Source organism: Cydia splendana, chromosome Z, assembly GCF_910591565.1.
Source record: "Cydia splendana chromosome Z, ilCydSple1.2, whole genome shotgun sequence".
NCBI classification, from domain to species: Eukaryota; Metazoa; Arthropoda; class Insecta; order Lepidoptera; family Tortricidae; genus Cydia; species Cydia splendana.
The window spans coordinates 14,023,921-14,036,290 of NC_085987.1; the positions used below are offsets into that span (position 1 = coordinate 14,023,921).

Genomic DNA, 12,370 nt, shown 5'->3' on the forward strand with positions numbered 1-12,370 from the left:
TAGGTAATAAACTAATAAACCACGCTAAAATTAGGATCTTTCGCGCAAAAACGTTTGTTCTCTTGTTGCACTATATCTATTTTTGTAGAAGCCTTTGGCGAAATTACTTTCCACAACCCACACACAATTATGTACCTATAGCCAGTTTGAACTCTCAACTATTCCAACAGAATTATGTCGCTTGATTACCTATTTCCTAGAATTAAATAGCTATTTACGGAGCGCTCTCATTAGCCGATTCACATTGATGAAAACTTAGTTGTTTCCATTAAAAATACCTTTGGGTACTGTTTAAAACATTTCTAGATGGTCTCCGGTAATTGTCACTCGACGATATGGCAACAGTTGACGACAACCAAGCTTATGAAGGCGACGATGGAGATCATCAGTTCACAAATAATTTTATTGACACACCATGGGACGATCGATCGAAAAAAAGCAAGATCGGAATCATTTCATTATTAGTGGCAATTTTTGCTCTAATAGTTATGTGCGTCTGTCATAATATTATGATGCACTATGCAACTGGATCTTTTCCGACATTTAAAGTTGAAAACACTTGCCCCTTAATTAGTTTAAACGATATAGGATATTATAACTTTGTTGCCAAGGTGTATTCGTTATCGTCGAAAGAACTGCTGTGCGTCGGGGCTGTGTTGAGTGATAATGCTGTGTTGGCGGACGAAATCTGTGCTAGAGACGGACCAGTTATATTAGTCGTAGGACATTCCAAAGAGTAAGATTAATTATGATCACGAGTATTGTATACATATATATATATATATTATAAAATCTCATACATCTTTTTTTGTTAAATTTCAGTCCACGCTGCAAGAAAGGTCACGCTGTTGATGAAATTATTGAGGTGGATCATGAGGGCATGTTATCCCAAAAATTAATTATACTAAAGAGCAAAAGTGATTTGTCCGAATGTCGAAGTACTATCCATATCGGATCGGAATTAGAGTGGAAGACGCCCGCTCATATTATCGGGCGGCCATTGACGCACAGTGGCCGAGCACTTATCACTAAGCAGCCAGTGGCCGTGTTCGGAAGAGGTAACTGTTCTATACCGGCAACGTTGAGCCAAAAATTGGATAAAAATATGATAATTTGCGTTACAAATTTCGGTCGTTGTCAAGTACAAGCCGGGGATTTGCTCACACAGCGGGGGCGCCTGCTCGGGTTGGCGTCCACCGGGGTGCATCGCTCGGGGAGCACGGCGGCTTACTTCGCTGATTTAAACTCCGTAAGGGGAGAATTAGCACCATTCGTAGATGCTTCATTTTAAACGATATACTAAGCAAGTATTATATGGCTTAACTTAAAGAACTTAAACAATTTAATCATTATTAGCTCGCAGATACTTAATAGATAAAAGTATTTTTTTACTGCTGGATAATGAACTTTCGACCATGTAAATCCATTGTCAGTAAGTCAAAATTCATAAATTGCTTTAGGACTGCCACTATATCGATGCTACTATGGTTAACTTATAGGCTGATTGACTGGCTTAGCTATGTGCGACTGATTAAAATAGGTAATGAGTACCTAAGTGTTTTTAGTAAGTATAAATTAATTACTCAAATTAGCTAAGGCTAAGACCTTCTACTAGAAAATCATCGCATTACTATTTAACAGCTGCTTGATTTATGTGGTGCGGTAGACCTATACGTAGCACCTATACCTACACACGTGTTTTTTTAATAACGTAAGTGCCCCATTGAGGAAATATATACCTGCTTTGCGGAGCTCTCGGTATATTGCTTATTATAATGGTCCTCAAAAACGGCCCTGATTTTTCACTGACAGTTATCTCTTTCCCTGAAATATATGTAGGTACTATGGGCATACCTTTAATTTAAACATCAGCAGGTATTGTTACAGCCATAGCTATAAAATATGTTAAATTAGAATTTCTATATGATTAAATTAATATGTGAATAAATATATTTTTATAAAAATTCACGTTTTTACTGCTGTATTAAATTGTATTTATTCTCCATTACACGTCTATCAAATATTTTTTAGCCTTTCAACTTTCCGGCTGAATCAATCAATGGAGTGAAGCGAACTTCGAGCAACACCGGCTTCCGAAGGTATAAAACTCTTAAAAAAACCGGGCAAGTGCGAGTCGGACTCGCGCACGAAGGGTTCCGTACCATAATGCAAAAAAAAAAACAAAAAAAAAACGGTCACCCATCCAAATACTGACCACTCCCGACGTTGCTTAACTTTGGTCAAAAATCACGTTTGTTGTATGGGAGCCCCATTTAAATCTTTATTTTATTCTGTGTTTAGTATTTGTTGTTATAGCGGCAACAGAAATACATCATCTGTGAAAATTTCAACTGTCTAGCTATCACAGTTCGTGAGATACAGCCTGGTGACAGACGGACGGACGGACGGACGGACGGACAGCGAAGTCTTAGTAATAGGGTCCCGTTTTACCCGTTGGGTACGGAACCCTAAAAAAGAAAGCCGACTTCAAAAAGAATAAAATAAAATATTATCCTGTTTATGTATATGCGTTACCAACTGATATGTTTAAAGTCGGTGTGAAGCCAAATAGTTAAAATACCTCATCATCATCTCAGCCATAAGACGTCCACTGCTGAACATAGGCCTCCCCCTTGGACCTCCATACGTGCCGGTTGGAAGCGACCCGCATCCAGCGTCTTCCGGCGACCTTAACAAGATCGTCTGTCCATCTTGTGGGTGGACGTCCTACGCTGCGCTTGCTAGTCCGTGGTCTCCACTTGAGCACTTTTCGACCCCATCGGCCATCTTCTCTGCGTGCAATGTGGCCTGCCCATTGCCACTTCAGCTTGCTAATCCGGTGGGCTATGTCGGTGACTTTAGTTCGTCTACTGATCTCCTCATTTCTGATTCGATCACGTAGAGAAACTCCGAGCATAGCCCTCTCCATAGCTCGTTGAGCGACTTTGAGTTTTGAGATGAGGCCGATAGTGAAAGACCACGTTTCGGAGCCGTAAGTCATCACTGGTAACACACATTGATTAAAGACTTTCGTCTTGAGGCACTGAGGTATGTCGGACGAAAAGACATTACGTAGTTTCCCGAACGCTGCCCAACCGAGTTGGATTCGGCGGTTGACCTCTTTCTCGAAGTTGGACCTACCTAATTGGACTACTTGTCCTAGGTAGATGTACGAGTCAACAACTTCGAGTACCGAGTTCCCAACAGAGACTGAGACGGGCACAACATTGGCATTTGACATAAGTTTCGTCTTGTCCATGTTCATTTTCAAGCCCACCCGTTGTGAAACTCGGTTGAGGTCATCGAGCATCATGCTGAGTTCCTCCATCGACTTTGCCATGACTACGATATCGTCGGCAAACCGAAGGTGAGTGATGTATTCGCCGTTGATGTTGATGCCAAGTCCTTCCCATTCCAGGAGCTTGAAGGCGTCTTCCATTACGGCAGTAAACAGTTTCGGAGAGATAACGTCTCCCTGCCTTACGCCTCTTCGCAATGGAATCGCCCTCGTGCTCTGCTCCTGTACTCGGACCGACATGGTGGCGTTACTATACAAACACTTCAATACTTCGATGTACCGATAGTCAATATGGCATCGCTGAAGAGACTCAAGCACCGCCCATGTTTCCACCGAATCGAAGGCTTTCTCATAGTCCATAAACGCTAAGCATAATGGCAAGTTATACTCTTCGGTCTTCTGTATAACTTGCCGCAGCGTATGGATGTGGTCTATGGTACTATAGCCTTTTCGGAAACCGGCTTGTTCGGGAGGCTGGAAGTCATCAAGTCTGTGTTCGAGACGGTTCGTGATGACCCTTGAAAACAGCTTATAGACATGGCTCAGAAGCGTGATGGGTCTGTAGTTCTTCAATAGGTTGTTATCACCTTTTTTGAAGAACAGCATCACCTCGCCTCTATTCCATGTTTCAGGCGTTATGCCCTCGGACAAGACGGAATTAAAGAGCTTCTGGAGGACTTTAAGTACCGGTGTTCCACCCGCTCTCAGAAGCTCTGAAGTGATTCCGTCTTTGCCCGGCGCCTTGTTGTTCTTAAGCTGCTTCAGGGCCATCCTAATCTCGTACAGACTGATGTCCGGGATATCTTCGGTATAATGTCGGGACAGCTTGGCTCTTGGATCTCCTACCAATCTGTCAACGGGCTTTGCGATCGAAGTGTATAACTGTCCATAGAACCCCTCGATCTCACCTAAAACCTCCGCTTTGCTCGACGCTATGCTGCCATCTTCCCGTTTCAGCTTTGTCAGCTGGCTTTGCCCAATAGACTTGTCCTTTGCGAACACTTTGGAGCCTTGGTTTCGCTCAATAGTCTCTTTAATACGGTTAGTATTAAAGAGACGCAGATCATGTCGCAAGGACTTAGATATACGTCTATTGAGCTGCCTATATGACTCCGCGTCATCGGGAGACTGCAACTAAAGCGAGCGTCGTTCAGCCACGAGGTTTAAGGTTTGCTCGGTCAATTTCTGAGGTCTATCTTTACGGCGGGGTCTAAAAAACTTAGACCCTACTGAGTGGACAGTTTCCACTAGCCCGTCGTTGATTTCGTCCACTGAAGCCAAGTTCTCTAGGCAAGCAAAGCGGTTAGAGAGCTCGAGTTGAAAGCTTTCGGGGTTTTGAACATGGGCTCGAGTAGGTCGGAGCGTAGACTTCATCAGGCTGGACCTTTCAAGTTTAATATTGATATTCAGTGTGCCTCTTACGATTCGGTGATCACTACCGGTCTTTACCCTGTTGATCACAGAGACATCACTGAATATCCGTTTCTTGTCGGTCATAATGAAGTCTATCTCGTTTCTCGTGGAACCGTCAGGACTCATCCAGGTCCATTTCCTGTGAGGCGGCTTCTGGAAGAAAGAGTTCATCATGAAGAGTTCCTCTCTCTCCAGAAAGTCGGCCAGCCTCTGACCCCTAGGGTTCCGTTGCCCATACCCAAATTGCCCCACTCTCAACTCATCCCCGCTTCTCTTGCCCAACTTTGCGTTGAAGTCCCCCATAACAACAGTAAAGTAGGTTTTAGAAGTATGTATGGCCCTACTTACGTCCTCATACATAGCTTCTACTTCATCATCGGAGTGTGACGAGGTCGGTGCGTATACCTGAATGACTTTCAGCGAATATCTTTTGGATATTCTGAGTATTAGGTATACCACCCTGCTCGACACACTGTCGATGGTTATTATGTTGTTTACGAGGGACTTGTGAACGAGAAACCCGACACCACCTTGGGACTGTTGGTCGCCCTCCCGGTGGTAGAGCAAGTTACCAGACTTCAGGGTTGTCGTGTCCTCCCCCTCTCTACGGACTTCGCATAACCCTACAATGTCCCAGTGTAACCTGCTCAGTTCCTCTTCCAGCTCGCAGATCTTTTCGTCAGTCCTCATAGTGCGTATGTTGTGTTTTACCAGGGCCAGTCGTCGTCGGGGCGGGTCGCCGGATCTTTGCCGGAGATTCTTAGCACCCCTGACCCCGCTAATGCCCTGACCGCTACCATAGCCAGAGCACCGGGGGTCGCCGGAACCTCGGGGCCGTGGTTTTACTGTGCTCATCATGATGGGGGGTGAATGCCATAATCGCCACGCTTGGCAGGCGGGTTGGCGATCGCAGTCGAGTACACCGAATTTGAGGGACGCTGCTGCCCGTCTACCGGTGGTCTTGGACGTAGTTTAAGGACATACCCGGGTCCTACCGGTAAAATACCTACCGGTAAATATTAATCAGCTTTATGTCTAAAAATACAATACACCAATTTTATAATCGTGGAAGTAACTCTGGCTGTGTCTCGTGAGAGTAAAACAGCTTAAACTAAATTACTTATATTCTTCACTCTCCATGTTATGTTTGTATGAATATTGCTATAGGTATGTAAACCTACTAACGCTGACTATCAAAAGCACAGAATAAATAATAGTACTACCGTACAGAAAGGACACTTCCTACAAACCCGAAGTTTGACAGCGGTTCAGGGTCGAATCATGCTATCCCTTTCTAATATTTAGCATTATCCCTTTCGGCTATTTAGGGTTGTCAAAATTCACGCCATTATCTTATGTCGTGCACGTAAAAGGAAGTCAAGTGGTGGCAACCCTAACAATTGCTCGGAGCTATGCTGAGCCGAACGGAGCCGAGTTCGACCGAATAGTCAGGAGTGTCTCCCCACTGTCAAAAGGGACATTACAAACTCAAAATAATATTTACGTTTAACTAAAATTATATTATAATCTATCAGAACGATTGGCGTGTGCGGTTGTCATGCAGCTGAGACGCATGGAGGGCTCCCAGATCAACTTCTTCCGGGGCAGTGCAGCTTTTCCAACCAGTGGAGGCCACGAATATGACAAGCAAAACGAAGAACGTGCCCAATGTGTACCACAGAAGATTGAACTCGCCAGACCAACCTATATTCACTTCAGTATTGGGGTTTTTCATATCTTAAGTCAGTATTTCGCCCAAGTCTAAGCATGACTGTTGCTATTTATCTGAAAAATAACATAGGTTAGGTATATAATAATTTGTTTAAGGGCACAACAAATATTTATATAGGTACCTATTCACAGTGTAGAGATTGAGTCATACATAATACATTCATACATTACGTCAAAATAAAAATAAAAACAGTCTCAGGAATTCTTTTCGCATTACAAGCGCAATGACCGTATATTTGCACAAACTAGTTTGGTCTAATAGATCTGGGTTAACATTTTGAGGAAGGTGTGACATGAGAATAAAAATATAGTTGAGGTCAGGACGAATGGATATAAGCTCAATACATATGCATCTATTTAAAGGTTCGTAATATTGGCATTGATATCTGAGATGGCAATTTACCACGGGTCAGTACGCGTCATCCGTTGTATTCATGACCTGTCGCTGACCGTTCTTCCAATTTACCGTATATGCCAAATTATAATAACCTATTAAACGGCCGTCACACAAGCGATTAACTGTCAGCGTCGGTGATTTTCCAGAGGGCTGGACTGGAGGCCTGTCAGCGCTAGCGGTGTGTGAGCGGGCCCAAAATGCTTTGGCGTGGCCACAATTAAAATGTTAATACCGATCCGCGCCTGCCTTCGATACGTGTCACATCGAATTATATCATAACTTTCATAACACATGGCGAGTAGCATACTATTCCGCTAAATAGGACCGGTTATATTAGGATTTAGGATACATTCCAACCGTTTTCTCTTTCATAGGAAATTAAACATTTTTGTAGGTATACTAGGCCTATTACATATCATCGATCATCGACGCGACGCTAAGTATTTATTGTAATATTTATAATGAATGCCGCTCTCTTCTTACGATGACGATTTTGATGCAGTTTGACATGATAGCATTAACCTTGAGGGCGAGCAATCGGCAAACTATGTATTGAGATGATAGCTGTCACCGTCAGTCAGCTTGTGTAAAGCACTTAAACATCAAAATTGGCGCCAAAGAAAACCGACTTTTATAAAGTTATACAATACTCACTAATATATAAATTATATGTATAATACATATAATATAATGTCTAAAGAAATAGCAAACTTATCATTAAATTTGTCGGTCAGTTAAATACTTGCAATCGTACCTAAGACCTATTTTTTAAATGAAAAACCATTGGCATTAGACTAGAATACCTACTGAGATTTTGCTTTAAAAAGTTTAAAATATTGATTTTTTCCCAAGTCATGAAGATTGTTTTCACATTAACAATAATATAATGCTGTAGGTAATCATTTTGTTGTTAATCAAATATACTATTATTGACCGAGCGTTAGCGAAGGTCTTCGTTCCAGTTTGGGCACAAATGTTATCGCGTGCGCATGTTCTCCTCCACAGGCCGCATGACTCAACCGAATCTCGTGAAATTTTGTGAGCAGATTTGATAGTTAGATAGAATTTTCCTGTCGTTTCGTTTTTAGGAAAAATATTGAAATGGCGGTGATTAGCATAAAAGACAGCACACCAGTCGGGTCTATGGCACTTAAGACCATTGTGACTTCGCTGTGATAATGACTCACTCAACGTTGTGGTAAGTACCTATGTATTTTTATTTTTACATGTTGTGAGCATAACGCGAGGTCTACAGCTCACAGAGCCACTAGTTTAATATATATTTCATTTACCAGATATGCAATATCCTGTCCCATCCAAATTATATCAACTTTAAACTTATTATTTTTGACTCTTAGGTAAGTTAGGTATAGGTAGGCATACAGACCTAATTTGAATTAGGTGTGGTAAATTTGACTGATACAGTAACATCCTTAGGTATTTATAAAAAATACTCTTTTAAGAGTTTTAAAACCTAGATACCCGTTTTAATGGGTAGGCAATAGGTACCTGTTGCTTAGTTTCTAGTCTGAGACATTGAATGGGAAAATATGATGGGAATAAATGGACAATATTCATAGAATAAGGAAATAACAGTAAAACTTACTTATTATATGGAAAACATTTTAGGTACCTATAATAATAAGTATTGTAGCTAGCTCTATGCGTTAATGTGGTATCAGGCACATTTATTACTTGTTTTAACATTTTGTTGAGTGTTTCTGGAACTACGAACTACATAGCTTGGATAGAGCCTGGATATTATACTTATTTTGACTTAACTCAAGCGTGTGTCATTGTCAGTCTTAGAGGATATAACCAACGGAGACGCCATGTCTAAAATTCTCGGTACAAAATAGTCTGCCGTTTTTTGCGGGGGAGGGGCACATCAAATGTATAGGTACGTCATGTCAGATAAACGTCAGTCCATACATATGGTTGACATGTGGTTGACCATTGGCCGCCTATTTTCGACAGAGGGGAACGCCTGTTAATGGCGGCTCCATTGTTAATTACTCCCAGCTGTCAGTAATAATTTCAGAGTACCAAACTTTTTTATCTATTGAATAAAATCCTTGTTACAAACCTCTTTGCTACTACACACCTTTCTAGTCCTCCGAAGCGTAGGGCCTTCGAGCAACACAGAAGGGAGGCGGCATTCGCACTATTTCCCCTCTGCCGAGTTACAAGATTAGCGCGTCAATCTAATCTAGCGCGGGTAATAAAACTAGTTGCACTTGGATTTTTCACTAGACCGAGTCCAGACGCGCGCGTGAACACTGCTGCACAAAAATGCCTGTTTGCTCGGTTTTTTGTTATAAAAAGAGGTCGGGGACATGAAATTTACAAAAAGAAAGTGTTACATTTCACTTGTAATAATTTTTTTTACATATCATACGTTTAATTACATTCAAACACAATTATTATATTTTAGTCTCATGTAATTGTTGGATTTATCGATTTTGCTCGCTCAGTACAAATTGCGGATCGGTCGAGCGACAAATCCGACTTCTCATCTCTCAGAATACAATAACATACTTCAACGAAAATGTGTTAGTGTGCGTGTTGTGACACTTGTCACTCGTCCGTACACAAAAAGAGATCGAGGTTTGCAAGATTTGTCTTTGACGTGTGTCATTTTCTATGTATTTGTGTCGTCATTACAGATTGGATTTTGTATGGAAGTGTGTGAGAAGTGCGACTGTGTGCACCTTTCCCCCCGCGAAAAATGGCAGAAAGATTTGTACGGTGAGATATCGCTTGGGCCCCTCCCTTCCGATGTGTCGGAAGCCGGTGTTGCTCGAAGCGTAGGGCCAACTTAGGGCACTAAATAATCTACAAATTATAGAAAACGTTTATCATATAATTATTTGCCTGATATTTACCTAATGGTTGTAGCAGTGTACGATACCAGTTTTATGCCATGTTTATTATATTACATGACATTCAGTATGTGGGGTGTGTATGTGTACCTTTAATAGGGAATATTAGGCAAAGCTCTGCGTAGGTGGCACCTTTGTGGCACATACAGTAAACAAACCACATTGACACATCACACGTCACGTCAATCACATGGCCTACCGCGAAACAAGAAAATCGAAATTTCGTTATCTAATCTCTCTATCACTCTTGCATATTCTAGCGATAAAGAGGCATCAGATAACTAAATTTCGATTTTCGCGTTTACCGATAGGCCCTTGTTAACAAACCGCCTCGATGCATCATTGATGTCATATTTTATGTCTGTGAAAACTTGTCAAAAAACAGTTTAAGGCACAGTATGTATAAGTTAGTCTATGAATTTACTGAGTCGGTAGTGCTGCACTCTGGCGGCAGAACATTGCAGGAATATCCCCTATTAAATAAGGGATTTTCTTTTATCAGATAGCTGAATTTATTTGTAAAATGTAGGTATGCTATTGCTATTCATAAAGTGACACATAATTTTCAAATCTTTCCTACCGTACCGTACCTACCACTAATTGGGTAAAAGACTTTGCATAATAGTCTTGTAGAAATGTTGAGGGAACCAAAATACTTTCAGAGGCAGTTCTTCATTCTAATCATAATTTTCCACCCTTAATTAATTTAGGCAAGTCGGCGTCATCACTGGTTTAGTCGAATAAAGAACTGCTGGTTTTTATTCCAATGTGAGCACTGGGACTGTACCAATGAGTTATTCGGAACTTGTACGAAATATTATTTCATATTTACCAGTTGCTTTTCGGTGAAGGAAAACATCGTGAGGAAACCGGACTAATCCCAATAAAGCCTAGTTTTCCCTCTGGGTTGGAAGGTCAGATGGCAGTCGCTTTCGTAAAAACTAGTGCCTACGTCAATTCTTGGGATTAGTTGTCAAGCGGACCCCAGGCTCCCATGAGCCGTGGCAAAAAATGCCGGGATAACGCGAGGAAGGAGAAGAGTTTTTATTGGGTGATTTGTCAGTTGGTTTGCAGTTGACATATGAAAATCACGAAAACATGTGAATGTCATATGATGTTGGCGATGTTAATGAGGAGGCACACTGAAAGGTTAGGACATATGTCGCCACTGCTTTGCTTTGTCCCGGCTTTGTTTACGTTTTGTTGCGCGAGTGCGAAAGTGCGAATTTTGCAGTAATATTTGCGATTATTAAAGTAAAATGTATTCATTTATGACTGTACGGGAACTGCATACCGGGCTTCATAACGCATACTTGCATAACTATTCACTTGCATAATGCACTAAAACTTTGGGAGTAAATTGCACCACCGACCTCACAAAAACATAGGACCAAACCCACCGAAGGACGGAGAAACCTTTAAAAAATCACTTTATTATACTGTGACTGTACCTCTACTTTATTCAACGGTTAAGGTACAACTAAAGCATACTATGTTTGAGACACTGAGTTTCTGGTCTACAACTTTGTAAGAGTACCGACATGTTTTGCAAATTACACCGAAATCAGTCACTAGCCCGGGACACATCGTAAATTTTGTTTTATTCAATGAGTTGAACAAACACATTATTTTGATATAAAGTATACATAATAACTCCGATCTAATGCCCCATCCTCAGTAATATTTTCTTGTTTCAAAAAATCTGGGTGCGGGACACTCCCACCGAACATAATTTTTCGCATTTGATTTTTTTTTCTTGTATTATAAATAAATAATTTGATAGTGTCCCAGACAGATTATATTAGGCTGAAGATCATGCTTGAATTAATCCAGATTTATTGAACAGTAAATTCAACCATTTATTGCCCCGGACACGTAAAAATGGCCCTCCTGAGAAATGCCCTTAAAAAGTAACGCAATATTTTGTGAACTTTCATTTCTACCTTTGGAACCCCATTAACTATAAAAACTTTTACAAAAAAAAAAGAAAACCGACTTCAAAAAGGATAAAATAAAATATTATCCGTTTTTAAGTATATGCGTTACCACTGATATGTTTGAAGTCGGTGCCAAGCCAAATTTGAAGCATACCATGATTTTAGGGCGATTCGTTAACAATGTGGCTATATGTATGTACGTTGGATTGCCTTACACGACAGCAATGATCATACTTTCTGTAGATACCTAAGAACCCACTGTCAATCCACCTTGGCGCAGTCCGTACCATGTTTGTCGGTTGTCGGTACTAGTATAAAACCTATGCGATTGCCGACATGTTTTTTAAAGAGCAATTTTTACTAATTTTCGAACTGTCCATAGTACTCAGGTGTAGGATTGGGACTGAGTTATTTCCTGCCTCTTACCCAGAGAACTTGATTTCAAAATATAAAACAATTCAAGAACCATCTACAGAGCTTTAACTTTTTACCTGCATGGCAAATTTCACCAGTTTACATGACAGTTGTTTAGCTGAAAAGGTGACAAAGAGACAGACAGAATTACGTTCACCATTATAATACCTATTAGTACAATTGTAATGGGATTTATAGACATAAAGCTGATTATTTTTGATCGGTATTGTTACTATTTGTCTTGGCACCGACTTCAAACATATCAGTTGGTAACGCATATACTTAAAAACGGATAATA

The 12,370-nt window shown here is 40.9% G+C and overlaps 1 protein-coding gene across 1 annotated transcript; it reads left to right on the forward strand.

The window, feature by feature from the left end:
• The first annotated feature begins 313 nt into the window (after positions 1-313).
• Positions 314-1,968, forward strand: LOC134804609 (uncharacterized). Its single transcript, XM_063777714.1, has 2 exons — positions 314-736; positions 823-1,968. The coding sequence occupies exons 1-2, from the start codon at positions 336-338 to the stop codon at positions 1,289-1,291; spliced, it is 870 nt and encodes a 289-aa protein (XP_063633784.1). The 5' UTR covers positions 314-335; the 3' UTR covers positions 1,292-1,968.
• The last annotated feature ends 10,402 nt before the right edge of the window (positions 1,969-12,370 follow it).

Coding starts and splice junctions, on each gene's coding strand:
- LOC134804609 (XM_063777714.1), top strand. CDS start 336: ATGGCAACAGTTGACGACAACCAAGCTTATGAAGGCGACGATGGAGAT. Junction 737..822: donor GTCGTAGGACATTCCAAAGA/GTAAGATTAATT, acceptor GTTAAATTTCAG/TCCACGCTGCAAGAAAGGTC.